Consider the following 21,309-nt stretch of genomic DNA (forward strand, 5'->3'; position numbering starts at 1 on the left):
TTTATTTTGAGAGAGAGAGAGAGAGAGAGTGAGAGAGTGCAAGCATCACTCGCACAAGCAGAGGAGGGGCAGAGAGAGAGGATCCCAAACAGGCTCCACACTGTCAGTGCAGAGCCCGATGCATGGCTTGATCCCATGAACCATGAGATCATGCCCTGAGTCAAAGTCAAGAGTTGTATGCTTAACAGCCTGAGCCGCCCAGGTGCCCCTTCTCCAAATTCTTTATACAGCTATGCTAGCTTTCCTTTGGCTAGTGTTTGCATGGAATGTGTTTCCTTCTTCTTCCTGATACTGCAGTTACGTGTATGTTAGACTTTTGCTATTGATTTCTTTTTGTTAGGTTGTTAGCTGTTATTCTGATTTTTTTTTTTTTCTCCTGACCTATATTGCAGTTCATTAGTTCTTTTAGCCGTGTGTAATCTGCTGTTAAACCTAGTTTTGTTACTGTATTTTTCAGTTCATAATTTTTACTTGGTCCCTTTTTTGGGGCTTTCAGTTTTCTGGTGAAGTTCTCATTATTTTAACTTCTTGAAAATCAGCCATGGTTATTTTTAAAAATCCATGTCTGCTGATTTCATTATTTCAGTATCTTGTTCCCCTGTTTCCATTGCTTGTTGATTTTTTTCTCATTTTTTTTGTTTATATTCTTTGTTGCCTATGGTTTTGATTGAATGTTAAAGCTAGAGATAATTTGAAGCCTGGGATGATACTTCTTCCCCCAGAGAGGATTTACATCTGCTTATGGTGAGCTGCTAAGGCCACTGTCAAGCCTGTATTGCCTTAATCGCAACAAGGATGGGGCTGTAATTATTTTGGATTACTGTTTATCTGCAGTTTACCGATCAGTCTAGGCAGTACCCTTTGATCTAAGAGCCAAAGCCTGCAGTGTTCTACACATAGAAGGCTCTAAATTGCAATTTTTTGTTAGCCTAACTCATGAGTTTAGTCTCTTGGTTTTTTGCTTACCTGCTGAACCCTTCAGCTCCCTCTTCTGGAGTGAAATTGTAGGGTTATCTTTTACTGTTTACACTCTTTTTCTATCTTGGTCCTATAATTCTTTATAGGCTCGTTTGAGTATATAATGCCCTCAAACTTATTTTAAAAAATGGATATTTTGCAAGAGTTTCTTAATGGTAGGTTTGGCCCACCTATGTTTAAAAATTTCCGTCGTGGAACTCACTAATAGGTGTTTTTTTCTTTAACGAAAATCAATATGGACAAATTAAGGAAAGCACAGTTCATTTGAAAATCGGCCAGAGGCATAATGAAATGATAAAACACACCACTGATTATCTAACCGAAGGTACTAATGTGAAAATTAACTTGTGTATCAGTTCAAGGAATATATGCTTTCACACACGACTGGGTCTGAGCAACAGCATGCTCCCTCCGCCCTTTAGAAGAAGTGTCGTCTGTTTTATTTGGATGATTTTTAAGGATTATTTAAATATGTATTTTGTTTTGATAAAATACGGTATTTTAAAAATTCACACAGAGCTGAAAAGTACTGACAACAACAAATCCTCCAAAAATTAAAATCTGGAAATAAGTTGGGTTAATATTTGAGGATTATTTCAGATCTTTCTCTCTGCGTATACAACAGGGATATGTTCATTAGTGTTGGTGACAGCATCATGATACATGAATATATACTTTTCACTTCGAAGATACATATTTTATTTCTGTTAAAGTTTGTTTTGAGAGAGAGAGAGGGAGAAATAGCACGAGTGGGGGAGAAGCAGAGAGAGGGAGACAGAGAATCCCAAGCGGCCTCCGTGCTGTCAGTGCGGAGCCCGATGTGGGGCATGAACCCGCGAAACGGAGATCATGACCTGAGCCAAAACCAAGAGTTGGACGCTTAACCGACTGAGCCACGCAGGGCCCCTAAATTAGATATTTTAAAGTGGTATCTTGGGTTATTGTTGTTATGATCTTATGAATGGCAAAATAGTTAACTTATAATTTAGTTTGGAAAATGCCGATCTAACGTGCCTCATTTAGCCACGTCTTCTAAGTACCTTAAAAGTAAAACCACCAAGTTTAATTTAACTACATGCGTATCGGTCTATTTTTGAACTATCATTGTTCGTTATTTTTGCCCTGAATCCTTTTCGGAATGTGAAAGGACATGTGTGTTGCGGGCGATGGCACTTACTGGATGCTGGTTCCACGTGCGCGTTTCTGTTTCAGTGTGAGTCGCTGGCGCTGCTGTCCCAGTCCCGGCAGAGGACGTGCAGGCGCAGGCGCCTGAATTACAGTCGAAGAAATCTTGGGCGGCTTGAGCTGTCTTCTGGAAATGAATCTTCGAGCTCTGCAAGACACGTGAGTTTCCTAACTTTAAAATGTATAAAATGATGGTAAATGATTTGTCTTCAGTCTCTTCCTTTGAATCTACCAAGGGACTAGGACGAATCGGGAACGGCTCTGTTGAGGTACTTGAACCGTACAAGCGTGTGACCCAGCAGTTCTGATATGTTAGCGGGATTGTCCCGTCATCACCACTGTTTAATTTCAAAATCCTCATGGACTCTCAAACGAAATCCTGTGCTCATTTGCAGTTACTCCCCAGCCCACCTCTCTCAGCTCCTGACAATCACTAATCTTTCTGTCTCTGTGGAATGACTGACCTGTTCTGTGCGTTGTATATAAATGGAACCCTACGGTATGATGGTGGGAGGACGGGCTTTTTGCAGTTGGCATAATGTTTCCAAGGCTGGTCCACGTGTGGCATGTATCCATACTTCGTTTTGGCTATTACGAATAATGCACCTTACTAACATTCAGGTTTTTGTTTGAACACAAGCTTTTGTTTCATTTGGATGTATATCTACAAGTCAGTTTGCTGGGTCATGTGGTGACTCTGTGTCTAACCTTTTGAGGAATTGCTGGAGTGTTTTCCAAAGCAACTGCATTGTTTTATATTCCCATCGGTAATGGAGGAGGATTCCAGTTTCACCACATCCTTGGCAGCACTTGGCATTGTCTACATGTGCTTTAGATTTTAGCTGTCCTGGTGGGTGTGAAGGGATAGCTCATTGCTTTTGATACATTTCCCTAATGATTCATGATAATGGAACATGTTTTCATGTGCTTGTTTCCTGTCTATCTTTGGAGAAATGTCTGTGCCAATCTCTTGTCCATTTATCACTTTTGTTGTCTTTTTTTATTGCTGTGAAAGTTCTTTTTTCTGGATGTGAGTCTGTTGTCGGCCGTAGGACTTGCATTTATTTTCTCTCATTTGAGGGACTGGCTTTTCACTTCTTCAATGGTTTCCTTTGAAGGAAAGTTCTACATTTTGATGAAGTCCAGTTGATTTGTTTTTACTTTGTTGCTTGTGCTGCTGTCCAATCGAAGCCTCTCTCTAACCCCTTCTCGATTATCACATGGAATTACTGGTCTTCCTTTGATTTGCTTTTTTTAAGAAGCCAATGTTTTTGTAAAGAGTGTTGAAAATTTAATAATAGAATGTTGACATTTTTTAATCACTATTGTTTGAAGGTTTGAAATGTTCTGTATTGATGAACAATTGATTTAATTCTTCTGTAAAGCACTGAGGTAATAGTTGAGCAGAGGGTTTGAGGTTAAATCTAAATTCTTCCACTTGGACAAGTTGTTTAACCTTTCTGGGTCTCTGGCCAGATCTGTAAAAGCAGTCAGTGGTAGCGTGTATTCCTCAGAGATGTAAGAACTCGATTGATTGTGAAGTGTTTAAGATAGTGTCTAATATCCAATAATGCTAGCTGCTGTTATCATCGGCCTGTTAAAGTAACTAATTGTGTTTTATGTAAGGAGACTTTTTTACATTATTTTCTTCTTTTTACAGTGAATTGAACATTTTAACCCTTTCTTAATAGTTTTGGATAATTATGGTAAACGTTCCCACCCATCTTCCCTAGTTTCTGGTTTATGCTTCCTGTGTTTTTCTTCATACGTTCAATCAGATATGTGTACATTTTATTGTTTCTCCTTTTGTACACAAAATATAGCATACTATAGATGCTCTTGGCACTTTTCACTCCGTGGCTTTTTTCACTTAAAATTTTCTTTCTTTTTTAATATTTTAGTGTAATTTATTATAATCAGCTAGCAGTCCACTTAAAATGTTAACTAGAAATACCAGTTCTTTGCCCTTTTCAATTCATTTAATTATGTGCACCCAATAAATTTAACGAAAGCTTTCCATTTAATAAGTCTTATAATTAAACGCATCTATTACATTGATACTAAGTATTCTTTTTTTTCCACTTAAAATATTCTTGAACTCACTCCATGTCCGTTGTTTTTTTTTTTTTTTTTTTTTTTTATAATGTTTGTTTACTTTTGAGAGAGACAGAGACAGAATGCGAGTGGGTTAGGGGTGGAGAGAGAGGGAGACACAGAATCTGAAGCAGGCTCCAGGCTCCGAGCTGTCAGCAAGAGCCCGATGCGGGGCTCAAACTCACAGAGCTGTGAGATCATGATCTGAGCTAAAGTCAGACGCTCAACCAGCTGAGCCACCCAGGCGCCCCCATGTTCGTTTTTATTTTTATTTTTTTATTTTTTTTAACGTTTATTTATTTTTGAGACAGAGAGAGACAGAGCATGAATAGGGGAGGGGCAGAAAGAGAGGGAGACACAGAATCGGAAACAGGCTCCAGGCTCTGAGCTGTCAGCACAGAGCCTGACGCAGGGCTCGAACTCACGGTCTGTGAGATCATGACCTGGCCGAAGTCGGACGCTTAACCGACTGAGCCACCCAGGTGGCCCCCCATGTTCGTTTTTAAATATCTCCTCCATGGTTTGTTCGTTCTTTCGTTCTTTCTTTCTCTCTCTCTCTCTCTTTCTCTCTTTTTCTCTTTCTCTCTTTTTCTCTTTCTCTCTTTCTTTCTCTCTTCCTTTCTCTCTTTCTTTCTCTCTTTCTTTCTCTCTTTCTCTCTCTTTCTCTCTTTCTCTCTTTCTCTCTTTCTCTCTTTCTCTCTTTCTCTCTTTCTCTCTTTCTCTCTTTCTTTCAAGACTTGCATCATACAATTGTGGGACTGTAACAGTTTATTTAACCAGTCTCTTACCTATGGCCATTTAGGACGTTTCCAGTGTTTTCATTATAAATAGTGCCACAGTGAGTAATCTTTTTGTCGTGTGTGTCGTTTTTTGCTGATGGAGACGTCATTTGGGAGTACGATCCTGGGAATAGGATCGCAGTGTCTAAAGATACATGCCTCTGAGTTGTAGGAAGTAGTGGTAAAAGTTGCTGCCGAAGGAAGGTTCCAACTTGGCTTTCCTGCTGGTGGTGCCACCAGCAACATGGATTTTCTTAGCCGTTAGCCAACGGAGTGTTTTATACTTGATAATCTTTGCCAGTTTAATGGGTGAGAGATGGTGTCTTAGTGTAGTTTTATTTTTTTAATGTTTTGGCTTTTTTTTAGTGAGAAAAATTATAAAATTTACTACTTTATTTTCCTGTGTACACTTCAAAGGTGTTACCTCTATCTAAAGTATGTGCAACCATTACCACTGTACGTTTCTAGCACTCTTTCATCATCCCAGACAGACACTGTACTCATTAAACACTGACTCCCTTTTTCCCTTCTGTACGTCCGTGGTAACCTCTCTCCTACTTTCTAGCTCTGTAAATTTGCCTACTATAGGGACCTCGTGTAAGTGGAATCATACGATATTTGTCCTTTTATCTTTGGTTTATTTCACAGAGTAGTTTTATTTTGACTTTGTCATGTGTGAAGTTGTTGAACATCTTTTCATATATTTAGAGTGTCTTTTTTTTTCATCTTTGTGCACATGTATTTATGTCCTTTGGTCATTTCTCTATCACGTTTTTGGTCCTCTCCGTGCCCACCGCAATTTCTAAAGGTTCTTTATATACCAGATATGTTAGTTCTTTATCTGTAGTTTATATGGTGCTGCGTTCTTTTTCTGCCATTAGAGCCTCTAAGTGGTTATGACTTGGTGGAGATGAAGGCTACTGATTTTGGTAGATTGAATTTTTTTACACATCTTGCTGTGTTACCGAACTTTTGAGTTAATTTTATCATTGAATTATCTGAGGTTTTTTTATTTAGGTACCCTCTCCTTTGTACAAGTACTTAGTTGTCCTTTGGGGTGCCTGGGTGGCTCAGTTGGTTAAATGTCTTAATTCGGCTCAGGTCATAATCTCACGGTTCATGAGTTTGAGTCCCGTGCTGACAGCTCAGAGCCTGGAGCCCACTTCAGATTCTGTCTCCCTCTCTCTCTGCCCCTTCCCTACTCATGCTCCATATCTCTCTGTCTCTCTCTCAAAAATAAATAAACATTAGAAAAATTTTTTAAAAAAATACTAGTTTTCCTACTAAGGTAATTTTTATACCTCCCATTGGTCTCTCTTATCTAATTGCATTGCTCGGTTCTTTCAGCACATTGTTGAATGGTGGTGGAGATAGTGGACCGTATTCCTCTTGGTGGAGACATGTCTACCATTTTCACACTAAGTGAGACGCCTTAATTTAGGTGTCTATAGTATGCATATCTATGTTATTATGCTAAGAAAATATCAACGAATGCTTATTTTGTTGTGTTCTTTTTGAAATACCGGGATTGATTATAGATTCTTTTTCCTTTTTCTTTTTTTTTATTATAAATTTTTAAAATTTGCATCCAAGTTATTTAACATATAGTGGAATATTGATTTCAGGAGTAGAACCAAGTGATTCATCACTTATGTATAACACCCAGTGCTAAACCCAACAAGTGCCCTCCTTAATGCCCATCACCCATTTAGCCCATTCGCCCACCAAACCCCTCCAGCAACCCTCAGTTTGTTCTCTTTGTTTAAGAGTCTCTTATGGTTTGTCTCCTTCCCTGTTTTTATCTTATTTTTGTTTCCCTTCCTTTATGTTTGTCTGTTTTGTATCTTAAGTTCCACATGAGTGAAGTCATATATTTGTCTTTGTCTAATTTCGCTTAGCATAATATCCTCTAGTTCTATCCACGTAGCTGCAAATGGCAAGATTTCATTCTTTCTGATTGGCAAGTAATACTTTGTTGTATGTGTATATGTGTCTATACACACACACACACACACATACATATATACGTATATACTCATATATACACATATATATACATACGTACACACACACACACACACACCCCCCCCACATCTTCTTTGTCCATTCATCTGTTCATGGACATTTGGGCCCTTTCCATACTTTGGCTATCATCAGTAGTGCTGCTATAAACATTGGGGTACATGTGCCTCTTTGAGACAGCACACCTGTATCCTTTGGATAAATACCCAGTAGTGGAATTACTGGATCATATGGTAATTCTATTTTTAATGTTTTGAAGAACCTCCATCCTGTTTTCCAGAGTGGCTGCACCAGTTTGCATTCCCATCAGCAGTGCAAAAGGATTCCCCCTTCTCTATCCTCACCAATATCTGTTGTTGCCTGAATTGTTCATTTTAGCCATTCTGACGGGTGACCTGGTATCTTACCGTGGTTTTGATTTGTCTTTCCCTGATGATGAGTGATGTTGAGATTTTTTCATGTGTCTGTCAGCCATCTGGATGTCTTCCTTGGAAAAGTGTCTATTCATCTCTTTTGCCCATTTCTTCACTGGATTGTTTTTTGGATGTTGAGTTTGATTTTGGATACTAACCCTTTATCTGATATGTCATTTGCAAATATCTTCTCTCCCATTCCGTCAATTGCCTTTTAGTTTTGCTGATTGTTTCCTTTGCCACGCAGAAGCTTTTTATGTTGATGAGGTCCCAATAGTCCATTTTTGCTTTTGTTTCCCTTGCTCCTGAAGATGTGTTGAGTAAGAAGTTGCTGTGGCCGAGGTCAAAGAGATTGTTGCCTGTTTTCTCTTCTAAGATTTTGATGGCTTCCGGTCTTCTGTTTAGGTCTTTCATCCATTTTGAGTTGAAATAACCACTTAAGAAAGTGGTCCAGGTTCATTCTTCTGCATGTTGCTGTCTAGTTTTCCCAATACCATTTGATGAAGACACTTTTTTTCCCTTGGATATTCTTTCCTGCTTTGTCAAAGATTAGTTGGCTATATGTTTGTGGGTCCATTTCTGGATTCTTTATTCTGTTCCATTGATATATGGGTTAGTTTTTGTGCCAGTACCATACTATCTTGATGATTATGGCTTTGTAATACATCTTGAAGTCCAGCATTGTGATGCCTCCAGCTTTGGTTTTCTTTTGCAGGATTGCCTTGGCTATTCGGGAGATTTTTTTTTTTTCCTTTTTAAATCATCACTGGTGTATCAATCTTAAGAATTTTCTCTATATCTGTTAGTTTGGTGTATTTTCAAGTAATGGGGAAACGCTTTAAACTAATACAAACATAGATAATGTGGAATGTTAAATCCACTTGACCTTTTAAAATAAACCATAATCTTGTGGCTTGGTGGGGGGTTTTACCTCCAGTGGTAGGAATTCATTCACCTGTGTTGTTGCAGTGGGGGAGCTGGTGTGGCGGAGGGGGTGGGTGGTGGTGTGGCTGGGCAGAGATGGGGAGAGTGTGTGTGGGGTGTGTTGTGTATATGCGTGTTGTTTCCATTCCATTTTGGTTTGGAAAGCACTGATGGTAGAAAATGTGTAAGGGCTTTCTAGTTAGCTGGATTTCTAATTCTACTTCCTACACTTACCCTCCTGTGACCCTAGGCATGTTATTTTACTTTTCTTAGTCTTGGGTGTCCCTATAGATGAAGAGCTGGTAATACACAGGCAGGGTAGATCCAGGCTTTGTGGGGGTTGAAGCTTGTGTAATATCAGGAACTTTTTTTTTTTTTAAGTAACTCAGAGTTACAAGCAGATGCACACAGCCTTGATAGTCAAGTTAAATCGGAAGCCTCTGAAACTTAATGTCATTAGTTTTGTTAACTCCTCCTCTGTTTACAGAGGTGTTTTGAGAACTGGGATAACACATGTAAGACATTTCAGAGGATGCATGGTTTCTAGGTAGTAGCGTTTAAGAGTTTCTTTTATCACTGTCATGAAAAAAAAAAGTCCATTTGAACATAAAAGCCAGACTCCTGGAATAGGAGGAGGCTCACATTTTGAGAAACAGTTTTGAGAATATGTTGACTTCAGGGGCACGTGGATGGCTCAGTCAGTTAAGCATCTGAGTTCAGATTAGGTCATGATCTCACGGTTCGTGAGTTTAGGTCCCACGTCGGGCTCTGTGCTAACAGCTCAGAGTTGCCTTTAGATCCTCTGTCCCCCTGTCTCTCCCCCTACCCTGCTTGTGTTCTTTCTCTCTCTCAAAAATAAATAAACATTAAAAAAGAATACACTTATTCTACATTTTGCCTGTTCAAATGAAGTAAATAAAAGTAGATATTGACTTTAGATTTTGTCTTTTAAGTTTTGGTTGTCAGTGACATTTTCATTATCCATTCTCGATGCTCCTAATGTAAATGCTGTTACAGTAAAAGGTCACGTCTCAGTTTAAAAGTACCTGCCTAGGGCGCCTGGGTGGCTCAAATCGGTTAAGCGTCAGACTTTGGCTCAGGTCACGATCTTGCCTTTCCTGAGTGAGTTCAAGCCCCGCGTCAGACTCAGGTGACAGCTCAGAGCCTGGAGCCTGTGACCGATTCTGTGTCTCCCTCTCTCTCTCTCTGCCCCTCCCCCGCTAGCACTCTGTCTCTCTCTCCTTCAGAAATAAACATTTAAAAAAATTAAAAAATAAAAGTACCTGCCTGGTGTCCATAATTAGAACTTAAAGTAGATTGCAACCATTAGGGCTGTGGGAATCACAGAGTTGTTTCTTCCCCTCTCTTCCCTTTATTGACTTAAAAAAAATTTTGTCCTAGAGCAGTTTTAGGTTTACACAAAAACCGCACAGTGAGTACCTTGAATTCCCATATCTTCTTTTTCCTGCACACAGTTGCTCCTGGTAGTAACTTCTGGGTTAGTGTGGTGCATCTGCTGCCGCTGGTGAACTCAATTTCCTGGTTTACGTTAGGGATCTCTGTGTGTTGCACAATTTGTGTGGATTTTGACAAATGCATAATGTTATGTCTCTACCATAACAGTTTCACTGCCCGAAAACCTCCTTGCTACACTTACTCATTCCTTTCTCTCTCCTCCTGAGCCACTGGTAGGTCACCACTGATTTTTCTGCTGTTTCTGTAGACTTTTCCAGAATACCATACAGTTGGATTATACAGTATGTAGCCTTTTCAGATAGGCTACTTTCAATTTTTTTAAATGTTTATTTCTGAAGGGTGGGAGGCGGGGGAAGAGAGAGAGAGGGAGAGATATGAGCGGGGGAGGGGCAGAGAGAGAGGGAGACACAGTCTAAAGCAGGCTCCAGACTCTGAGCTGTCAGCACAGAGCCCAATGTGAGACTTGAACCCACAAACCATGAGATCATGACCTGAGCTGAAGTCTGACGCAGATACTCCTCAGATTGGCTACTTTCTAGTAATATGAGTTTAAGTTTCCTTTGTATCTTTTCGTGGCTTGATATTTCATTTCTTTTTAGAACTGAATAATATTCCATTGTCTGAATTTACCGTAGATTATTTCATTTACTTACTAAAGGACATGTTGGGTGCTTCTGAGTTTTGGCAATTATTTTGTTGTTGTTGTTTTCTGTTTTATTGTTTGTTTATTTTTGAGAGAAAGAGACAGAGCACGAGCAGGGGAGGGACGGAGAGAGAGGGAAATACAGAATCTGAAGCAGGCTCCAGGCTCTGAGCTGTCAGCACAGAGCCCGACGCGAGGCTCGAATTCACAAACCTCAAGATCATGACCTGAGCCGAAGTCAGACACTTAACTGACTGAGCCACCCAGGCACCTCAAAGTTTTGGCGATTATGAATAAAGCTGGTGTAAACTTCCATGTGCAGATTTTGTGGGGATATTTTTAACGCATTTGGATAAATACCAAGGAGCAAGTTTATTGGATATGATTAGGCTATGTTTAGCTTTGTAAGAAACTTCCAAACTGTCATCCAAAGTGGCTGTGTTACGTTTGCATTTCCATAAACAACGAAGGAGAGAGTCCCTCTTGTTCTGTGTTTTTGTTAAGATGTCAGTTCTTCCTAACTTGATCTGTAGATTCAACATAATTCCAATCAAGATCCCAGCAAGTTAATTTTGTGGATATTGGTGAAGTGATTCTAAAGTTTATTTGGAGAGGAAAAAGGTCCAGAATAGCTAACAGGGTACTGAAGAACGTAGTTGGAGGACTGATAGTACCTGACATTGAGAGTTCGTAACAAGTCTGTAGTTTTCAAGACAGTGTGGTATTGGTGAAAGAATAGACAGTAGATCAATGGAATAGAATAGGGAAACCCAGAAATAGACCAATGCAAGTGTGGTCAACCAGTGTTTGACAAAAAAGCAAAAGACAACTCAATGGATAAAGCAGAGTCTTTTCAACAAATGGTGTTGGAATGACTGGACATCCACATGTTAAAAAAGTCTAGACACGTACTTTTCACAGATTGACTCAAAATGGATCGTAAGCTTAATGGAAAACACAAAACTTAAAATTTCCAGAAGATAACATGCAATAAAATGTAGGTGACCTTGGGTATGGCGGTGACTTTTTAGATAGAATACCAAAAGCATGATCTGTTAAAGGAAAACATGACAAGCTAGATTTCATCAATTAAAACCTGCTCTGGGAAAGATACTGTTAGGAGAGAACGCAAGCCACAGACCAGGAGAAAATATTGGTAGAGCTCCTATCTGGTAAAGGACTTCTATTTAAAATATACCATGAATTCTTAAAATGTATTCCTAAGAAAATAAAAAATCCAGTTTAAAAATCAGACAGTCTGACACGTCATCAGAGAAGATACATAGATGGCAAGTAATCGTATGGAAAGATGCACAGCGTCATCGGCCATTAGGGAATGAAAGTAGAATGAGACGCCCCTGTGCCCCTATTGCAGTGACCCAGGTCCAGGCACTGGAAACATGTACATGGACTTGGCTCAGCTTCACACAGAGAAGGGCCCACTGTGTCAGCGGCAGTGGTGAGTCTCTGTCTCTGTCGCCCTGTGCCTTGCTAAGAAAAAGAATATAATAAAGACACTGACTTTTTGTTTGAAGTTCATCTAATTATATTCATTGCCCGATTGCCTGAAATGGTAAGAATGGAATGCGGCTTTTCTTGTGTTATTTAATCTTCAAGATGAGGATTTTATCTTATCCCCCCCTCTTCCCCGACACATAGGAGACTTCCTGTGATCAGAGTGAAGGTTCTTGCTCTTCTGAAGAAGAGGAGTGGAGGAGTGACAGGAGGAGTCAGAGTGACAGCGAAAGTTCAAGGTACTTGCTACTGCTTAAAAAAATTTTTGTTTTGGGGCGTCTGGGTGGCTCAGTCGGTTAAGCGTCCTACTTCAGCTCAGGTCACGATCTCGCAGTCTGTGAGTTCGAGCCCCGCGTCGGGCTCTGGGCTGATGGCTCAGAGCCTGGAGCCTGCTTCTGATTCTGTGTCTCCCTCTCTCTCTGTCCCTCCCCCATTCATGCTCTGTCTCTCTCTGTCTCAAAAATAAATAAACGTTAAAAAAAAAAAAAATTAAAAAAAAAATTTTTTTTTGTTTTAAGTAGGCTCCACACCCAGCGTGGGGCTTGAACTCACAACCCCAGGATCAGGAGTCACACACAGCAACCCCTGCATAGGCTGGGGCACCCCTCCAGGTGCCTGCTTTTCATTGTTTTCATCTGCTCAGCAGCCTAGTCCTAGGCTTGGATGGACCAGTCAGTGAAGGGCAGTTGAGTTTCTTGTACAATTAAAAGGAGAAGAAAACTGGGAGCGCCTGGGTGGCTCAGTTGGTTGAGCGTCTGACTCTAGCTCAGGTCACAATGTCATGGTTCATGAGTTCAAGCCCCATGTCAGGCTCACTGCTGTCCTTGCAGAGCCTGCTTGGGATCCTTTGTACCCGCCTCCTCCTTTCTCCTCCCCTGCTTGTGCTCTCTCTGTCTCTTTAAAAAAAAAAAAAAAAAAAAAATTAAAGAAGAAGAGAACTGGATTAACAGCTGTGTGTATAGAAAGTTTTTTGGGTATGTTTGACTGTACACATTTGAGCCCACAGTGTACAATGTAGTCTTGGGCTGTAGTCATAAAGAGCAGTATCCAGAATGTATGTGGTAAGACCATCGTTCTATTTACTGTCAGTTATTGCATGTATGGACCTCTAGTTTTGGGATCCAGATTTCATGGGACCCAGATGTTAACATCTGTTCCTCCTTTTGGTAAATAAAATGCCAAGTTCACCTTGGCAGATGCTCGTGCCAGAAACCTGGACATCTTTCTCTCTTCACAGCATAGCCATCACCAGGTCTAGAAAAGCGTCCCTTCCAAATAGGACTCAATCTTATTTCTGTTCCCATGGATGCTGTGCCGGTCTAGACCACCATACAGTACTCCCTTTTTCCCGTCGTGACTTTTTTTATTCTGTTATGATTGAGGGGCTGGAGTGATTTTTAGAACCCTTGTCTATTTTTTTTTATGAATTTAATTGTGAAATATGAAATATACATAACAGAATTTACCATCTTAACCATTTTGAACTGTATATTTCAGTAGCATTAAGTACATTCATACTGTTGTGCACCCAGTTTCCAGAACTTGTTGCAAAATGAGAGTGTGTACGCATTAAACAGGGATTCTCCGCTTCCCGCCCCTCCCCTGGCAACCTCTGTTCTGCTTTCTAGCTCTGTCATTGTCTTTTAATTCAGCTTCTCTTGAATTTTATTGTACAAAGCAGGTGCTCTTACAGTTTTTCTAAATAGCTCTTTTTAAATAAACTGCTCTTGGAAACGTGCGTGTGAGCGTGAGTGTGTTTTATTGAGCCTGAGAGGTGTGTGGTTGGCCAGTGGTGGTCTCAGTGGAGCCCTTTGTCCTGCTTTCTTTCCTGCATTTGCTGAAGCTGGTGGTGGCAGGGGCTCATTTTCTAGATCTTGTTTCCTGTTTGACTCTGCTGCTGCTCTGGACTGGGCCGGGACCACTTCCTCTCTTGGGTCTTTTGTCCTGTTCAGGAAAGTCCCCCTCTTGGCAAGGAACTCTGACCACTTCCAGCTTTCTATCTGCTGTGGCTACACTTTCCTTGGGATTCTCAGTGTGTTCACTAATGGTTTTTCATTCCAGTTAGAATTTTAGTCTATTCCCGGGTCACCTTTCACTTGGGGGAGGGGGGCCTACACTTACGGTTCTGCATGACCTCTACTGTTTCCGTAATTACATTCCCATCTTCTGAAAGGGGAATTGTTGGTGGGCTCTAAATGTTGTCTTCCATGAGGTTTCCTCTATATTACACTTAAAACAAAAAATTCCTCAGGCTTACGTCCTTTCCTAATTTCCAGTGTCTCTGTCTCTTCCTCATGATCTCTGGTCATTTCAGTATTTGCTGATGGTGAAGGCAGATTGTTCAAGTTGAATCTTCCCAGGATCCTTCCTTTTCTCCTCTTCATCTCTTAAGATTATGTGATTAAATTGCCATTAGGGCTTAGATTCTGGTTCCCTACAACATATACTGCTTTTCTTTCCTAGTGACTCGTCATCTAGATACTCTGACTGGACAGCTGATGCAGGCATCAATTTGCAGCCTCCTTTACGAACGTCATCACGTCGACGAGTTACCCGCTTTTGCAGTAGTTCAGAGGATGAAATGTCTACTGAGAATTTATCTCCTCCAAAAAGGAGACGAAAGAGAAAGAAAGAAAATAAGCCTAAAAAAGAGGTAAGAGAAGTATATCTTTAAAACATCTATTTACGCTTTCTATCAAGTGTTTCTGTCCATATTTAGAAATTAAAAAAGTCTTAGGGAGATTGGAGATTTTATATACTATTGACACTGTTAAGTCTTCAAGACTCAAATGTAAAATGCAGATTTATATTTGGAAAAGCTACTTTCTTCTGGAGGCTTCTGTATCGAATCTGCCCCAAATTGGCGGTGGCACCGGCTCCTTCCTCAGTCTGACACGATAAGGGGGAGGGAGCTCTATTTTGCTCGGAATCCCACAACTCTATATTTTCTCCTGTTAATTTCAACACCAGAACTATACTTCAGGGCATTTTAGGGCACTTTCTTCTTGTTTCCTCTGTCTTTGCCTTGTTTCCCAGCTACATCTGCCACGTTCTCTTTCATTTGGCACGTTCACAAGCAGGAGTACTTGTGATGTTCCTATTTCTTATCATATGTTCAGTGTTCATGTCGTGCAAGTAACAGTCATTATTTAAAGATGCCACGTCTTTGTATTCCTCACGTATTGCTGTGTCACAGACCATCCTGAATCTTAGCTCCTTACAGCAACAAACATGTATTCCTATTTGGTGGGTCAAGAATCTGGGGGCTGAAAAGCTAGGTGAGTTTTGGTTCCCAAGGTCACAGTTATCACACGGGTTGGAGCTACAGCTGTCTGAACGTATAACTGGAGCTGGCTGATCTTCTTTGAACCCTATTCAGTTGGGGAGTTGGCTGTAGACCCAGCTACTCACCACATGGGCCCCTCTAAAGAGCTGCTTGGGCATCTGTATGACATGGTGGCCGACATTCCCTAGGTTAGGTGATCCAGAGGTGTCAGCAGGGGTAAGCCTTAATGCCTGTGACAGCTTTGTCTTAGAAGCCTCTTGTCACTTCTGTCTTACTCTGTTTGAGTGGAGCGGTTGTGGGCTGCACCTGTGGAAGAGATGAGGAGGATCAAAGAGTTTGTTGGCACATTTTAAAGTCACCTGTCTTAAAACCTCAAATCAAGAGGAGTCTCCCTGTGATGAGTAGTCCACGGTGAAATTCAGAATGGTCTCTCGGCAGAGCAGGCTGGCTGTCGAAGAGGATTTAGGTTGGAAAGGAGCCCCCTCCCATAGGATGTCAAGTGTTATGAAGAGTCTATTAGAAATCCGGGAGAGGCTAGATGAGTGCCGGGGGAACCTGCACTGCTTTCACCAGTGGCCCACAATGTACACGCTCCCGTGGGTGTGAAGGAACCAAATACGTATGCCGTTTAAAAACTGATCATTAGGCGACGTGCCCATTCTCATTTGACATAGCATTTCTCACTTGGTGAAGTTTCTTTTGTTTGTCAATCAAACCACGCCCTCATGCCCTTTCTGTTGTGCTGGACTTTGTTCTCATCCCCTTGGCAGAGCTTGCGGAGGATGACTCCGGTGGAGCTTGCAAATATGGAACATTTATATGAATTTCACCCTCCCGTGTGGATAACGGACACCACACTTCGAAAGTCTCCTTTTGTTCCTCAGATGGGTGATGAGGTGAGAGTAGTAAAATTTAGAAATGGGAATATGGACCACAAGATAGTATTTTACCCTTAGGTTTTAATTTATTTTTAAATGTATACTTTTTGTAGGTAATCTATTTTCGACAGGGTCACGAAGCTTATATTGAGGCTGTCAGAAGAAATAACATTTATGAACTGAACCCTAATAAGGAGCCATGGAGAAAAATGGATCTTAGGGTAAGATGATCATATTATTAAGCCATTAAACATCTAGCACTGTATAGTTAAGTTATTTATAAATCCATTAAAAATAAACCTTCTGGAGGTATATTTCATTACTGTCTTTTTGACTGCCTACTTAAAAACATTTCTGCTGTTACCTTCTAAGCCTTAGGATCCGGCAGAAAGACGTGTTTGTCAGTGGATGGTCTTCATGTATTGCTGATTGGTGTATAAAATTATAAATGTGTTCGTCACTCAGGAAGGCAGCTTGGTAGTATATATCATGAATGTTAAAGTGTGTGTATCTGGGACATATATTCAAAAGAAGTGGCAGGTTTTCAAAAGAGGAAATACAAATTGGAAAAGAAGTTGAACCGCATGCACAGTAGACTAGTCTATTGGAAAAGCTTTAGCTCCCCTATACTTAACCAGTTAAATAAAAAAATTAAAAAAAAATTTTTTTTAAGCAGTGAAAGAAAAAAACCCCCACATTTTAGCAAGTAGCAAAGATTTTGGTTTGTTACCAGTTACTCACATTGGTGACAGGACAGGGTATATGAAACAGCCCGGGCTTTGTAGAGGCTATCTTGGCGATTGGGATTGAAACTGGAAAATATTCAGATGTTTTAAATCCATGACTTTATTTGCGGTGATTTAGGAAACAACTGGAAGTGCATGTGAGTTTATGAGCAAGACAGTTCCATATCCCTGTTAATAAAAACAAAAGTTAGAAAAAGTCCATATATTCTACAGTACTGAATGGATCAAATCATGGTACATTTTGCAGAGTTGACTATGGTATGAAGCCCACTGCGTAATTGAGGCTTTTAAAATACTTGAGTGAATGACTGTTAAATTTTTATAATTTATTACTAAGAGAAAAAATGGGATGTGAAATGTTGTTTGTGGTTATGGTAATAAAAACTTGCAGACATGCAGTCAACCAGAATAAATACATCAAAATGTCAATGGTGATTATGTATGGAATAGCATTGCCGTTGATTTTTTTTTTTTATTCTTTGTATTTTATATGTTTTTGATACTTTCAGTAACTATTAGAAGGTAAAAACAACTATCTTAGCAAAGATAGCCGTTTTTTTTTTCTTCTTCTTCTTTAAGTTTATTTATTGATTTTGAGAGAGGGAGAGAGAGAGAGAAGCCCAAGCAGGCTCTCTGCTGTCAGCACAGATCCCGATGTGGGGCTCAATCCCACGAACAGTGAGATCATGAGTAGGAGTCGGACATTTAAGGGACCGAGCCACCCAGGCATTCCCAAACATAGCTGTTCTTAACTCTCCTTCAACTTAGTGGCTCTCCGTCTTGAATTTGGCTTACGATATGCTCTGATTTATTTAGGTCTGTTTCACTTATCACTGAGTTGATCCTCATTATTCACAGATTCCATATTTGTCATTTTGCCTACTAGCTGCATGTTATTTGTAACCCCAAATCAATGCTCAGGGTGCTTTCTGGTCATTTACAAACACACACACAGTGGCAAAAAATTTGATTTCCCTGACTGGCCTGTTACCTCCTGAGGTCGAGTGAGGTGATACCTTCTTGTTTGAGCTCTCACATCATAAATAAGTGTCCTTCTCACGATCTATTGAATGCAACATAAATAACTTTAGTGTTTTTATGCTTTTTGTTGGTGACTTACTGTTTAACATAGCCCCCGAGTGTGATGCTTTAAAGTGCTCTGCTGTGTTACTCAGTACAAGAAGGTGATGATGTGCTTTCTGGAGAGAACACCTGTGTTAGATAAGCTTTGTCTAGGCATGAATGAGAAGTCCTTTTGGCTATTGAGTTCAGTGCTAATGAATCAACAGCATCTTCAATGAGATGTCTTTACACAGAGACACACATAAAACAAGATGATGTATCTCTAGGAAGAGAACAGAGCCAGAAAGAAATTCACATTATTCACAGTAATTGTCTTTAGATATTGTGCTGATCAGTGACTCTTACGTGTTCCTTCTTAACACTTTGTGGTATGTTTTCTAAAGTGAGTATATTCCTTATGTTTGAAACAGTATTAAATGTCTATCCTGAAAAAGACGTGAAGATTAATTTTAGCAAAGTGATTTAATCACTGTTAAATTGGAAACCTGACTTACAAGTTGACTTAATGTGGCAATATGTGGAGATTTATAGTCTTGAGAAATTGCTTTATTTTAACCATTTTAAACATTGCATTCTTTAAAAAATATCTGTTAAAGGATCAAGAGTTGGTCAAAATAGTTGGAATACGATACGAGGTTGGGCCCCCTACGCTCTGTTGCCTCAAACTAGCATTTATAGATCCTGCAACTGGAAAACTTTTGGACAAATCTTTCTCTATTAGGTATGTGTTGCTCTTTTTTTTTTTTTATGGAATTGTTTAAATTTAGAGGTTTCTTCTTGCTGATCAGCATGTCCCTCATAACTGCGGGGTGAATGGTGGAGCACTATGGACAGCCTAAGGCGGGAGTTGAGGTGCTCATAGCTGGGACTAAAAGTAGTATGCTGTAGCAACAATTAGGCATTGGCATGTTTATACCTTTTTCCATGCCACTAATGTGTGGAGAACTCTGGCCTGTAGGGGAATTTGTGTCTGTCTTTGTTTTTGAGAAAATGTTAGAATAAATGATTTGCTAAATGTGTGCTGTCCATTACGGTGGCCCTTAGCCACGTGCGGCTCTTGAGCTCTTGAAATGTGGCCGATTTCAAAGGAGTGTGATGTACACACTGGATTTTGAAGACTTGGTATGAAGAAAAAGTATGTAAGGTATCTCGTTATTTTGTATTGATAACATGGCGAAACCGTATTTAGGGTACATGGGGTAAATTAATTTTACTAGTTTCTCTACTTTTTTTAATAAGGCTAGTCAGAAACAAATTAGAAACGCAGCTCCCATCCGGTTTCTTTTGGACATTGTTGCTTTAGACTGTAACCTGCTCAGGGAGTTTGATAATCTTTTATTTCTGTTTAGATACCATGATATGCCGGATGTCATTGACTTTCTTGTACTGCGTCAATTTTATGATGAAGCAAGACAGAGGAATTGGCAGTCTTGTAAGTCTGTTCTTACTGAGTTTTATACACTGTTAGAAAATGATCTCTCAGTTTATTGGCCTATTTTTTTGTTGTGGTGCTGCTTGTTATGGTGGATGCAAACATGTGAATTCTGGAAAGAAATAGAAGTGCCTGGAGAGTATTTTTTGCTTTACTGCTTCTTCGTAAGGACTGTTAGCCAAGCAGCATTTCTTGTGGGGATTATTTCTTACGCGTTGACTGTATGTTAGAGGTGAACTTTTATATCCTTTCACGTGTCCACAGTCTGCATTTTTTTCCATCTTTACTGTGACTGGTATAATTCACAAAGTTATCTTATGATCTAAAACAATCAGGAAATTGAAAAATAACGCAAATTACTTCTAATCTGCATTGTAAATAGTGCAGCCACTTAGGAGAGTTCATTCGCCTTTGAGCAGTTTTGGTCTCTTATTAGGAATAGTAAGTTTTAGGCTCTGTCGTCTAGTGTACACGTTTGTAAATGATGTTAAGGCCTCATTAATTTTCCTAGTTGCTGCTGCTTTTTTCTAAAGTACTACAAATAGGTAAATTTTCGACAAATTCCCTGAGTCACCCCTATTTGAAATGAAAGATTTTGGAGAACATGGCTGTTCTTAGTGGACTATTTTTAACGGTAATAACCACACAGTCAGGACTGTTTTGGGACTAAAGGAAATTTTTCTTGAAGAAAAACATCTAGCCATACACAGAAACAACCAAGACCAAACTCCAGTCATCTGGAATGTGCCGGAGTTAAGATCAATAGCCAAATTCTGAAGAACTTCAAAGCTTCGCATCTGTTCTGTTTATCCAACACCCATGACGTCTAAGTTGGAAGCTCTCATTTTGTTCCGCCCACATGTGCATCCAGAAATTGTTTTAAACTCCCGTTCTCTGTAGCTGAGCTCTAGAGATGGATTCCCACTTGCCTCTTGAAATTTAGTGCCTTTGTTTTATTTTTGTGATTGGGAAATTAATGTACCAGATCTTTTAATTAATTCAATCCCCCCCCCATAAAATCTGACCGATTCTCTCGAAGTTTGAGCAGTGTTAGTAAAGGAAGTTGCTTAATCTTGATTTTATTGCGTGAAGAACTTTACTAAGCATGTTTATTCTACTCTTGAATAGGCAAAAACAGGTTTGTTTTGTTTTTTAATTCTTAAGGAAAAGCCAGGTTTTACCTTCAGAAAAGTGATTTCTTAAGGCTCCTTTTAATTTAAAGTGTTATCTTACAGTGAAAAATACTTTTATCTAAACCGAAAGTATCTTCTAGTTGTTTTGTTTTTGAATTTTTTTTTTTTTTAAGTTTTATGTTTGAGGGGCGCCTGGGTGGCTCAGTTGGTTAAGTGTCTGACTTCGGCTCAGGTCATGATCTTGGGGTCCGTGAGTTCGAGCCCCGTGTCGGGCTCTGTCCTGACAGCTCAGAGCCCGGAGCCTGTTTCAGATTCTGTGTCTCCCTGTCTCTGACCCTCCCTCGTTCATGCTCTGTCTCTCTCTCTCTCAAAAATAAATAAACGGTAAAAAAAAAATTTTTAAGTTTATGTTTGAAAGAGAGAGAGCGAGGGGAGGGGCAGAGAGAGAGAGAGGAGAGGGAGGATCCCAAGCAGGCTTCATGCTGTTCACGCAGAGCCCAACGCGGGGCTCCACCTCACAAACTGCGGGATCATGACCTGAGCCGAGATCAAGCGTCCCACCCAGGTGTTCCTCTTCTAGTTTTAGATAAATAGGGAAGGAAAGTATTATAAGGTTGGTTCTTGGTATCAAAAACTGGCTTTTTTTTTTTTTAAGTTTATCTATTTGTTTTGAGAGAGAGAGAGAGCCAGTGGGAGAGGAGCAGAGATAGAGGAAGAATCTT

The 21,309-nt window shown here is 40.0% G+C and overlaps 1 protein-coding gene across 1 annotated transcript in view; it reads left to right on the forward strand.

The window, feature by feature from the left end:
• Positions 1–21,309, forward strand: part of BRWD1 (bromodomain and WD repeat domain containing 1) — a 122,439-nt gene that overhangs the window by 69,357 nt on the left and 31,773 nt on the right. Inside the window, exons 21-27 of the mRNA XM_042956021.1 lie at positions 2,191–2,322; positions 12,174–12,268; positions 14,493–14,682; positions 16,086–16,211; positions 16,307–16,414; positions 18,619–18,743; positions 19,372–19,454. Of these exons, the coding sequence (XP_042811955.1) occupies positions 2,191–2,322; positions 12,174–12,268; positions 14,493–14,682; positions 16,086–16,211; positions 16,307–16,414; positions 18,619–18,743; positions 19,372–19,454 (859 nt within the window). The remainder of the gene's footprint in view (positions 1–2,190; positions 2,323–12,173; positions 12,269–14,492; positions 14,683–16,085; positions 16,212–16,306; positions 16,415–18,618; positions 18,744–19,371; positions 19,455–21,309) is intronic.

This window comes from Panthera leo, chromosome C2, assembly GCF_018350215.1.
Source record: "Panthera leo isolate Ple1 chromosome C2, P.leo_Ple1_pat1.1, whole genome shotgun sequence".
NCBI lineage: Eukaryota > Metazoa > Chordata > Mammalia > Carnivora > Felidae > Panthera > Panthera leo.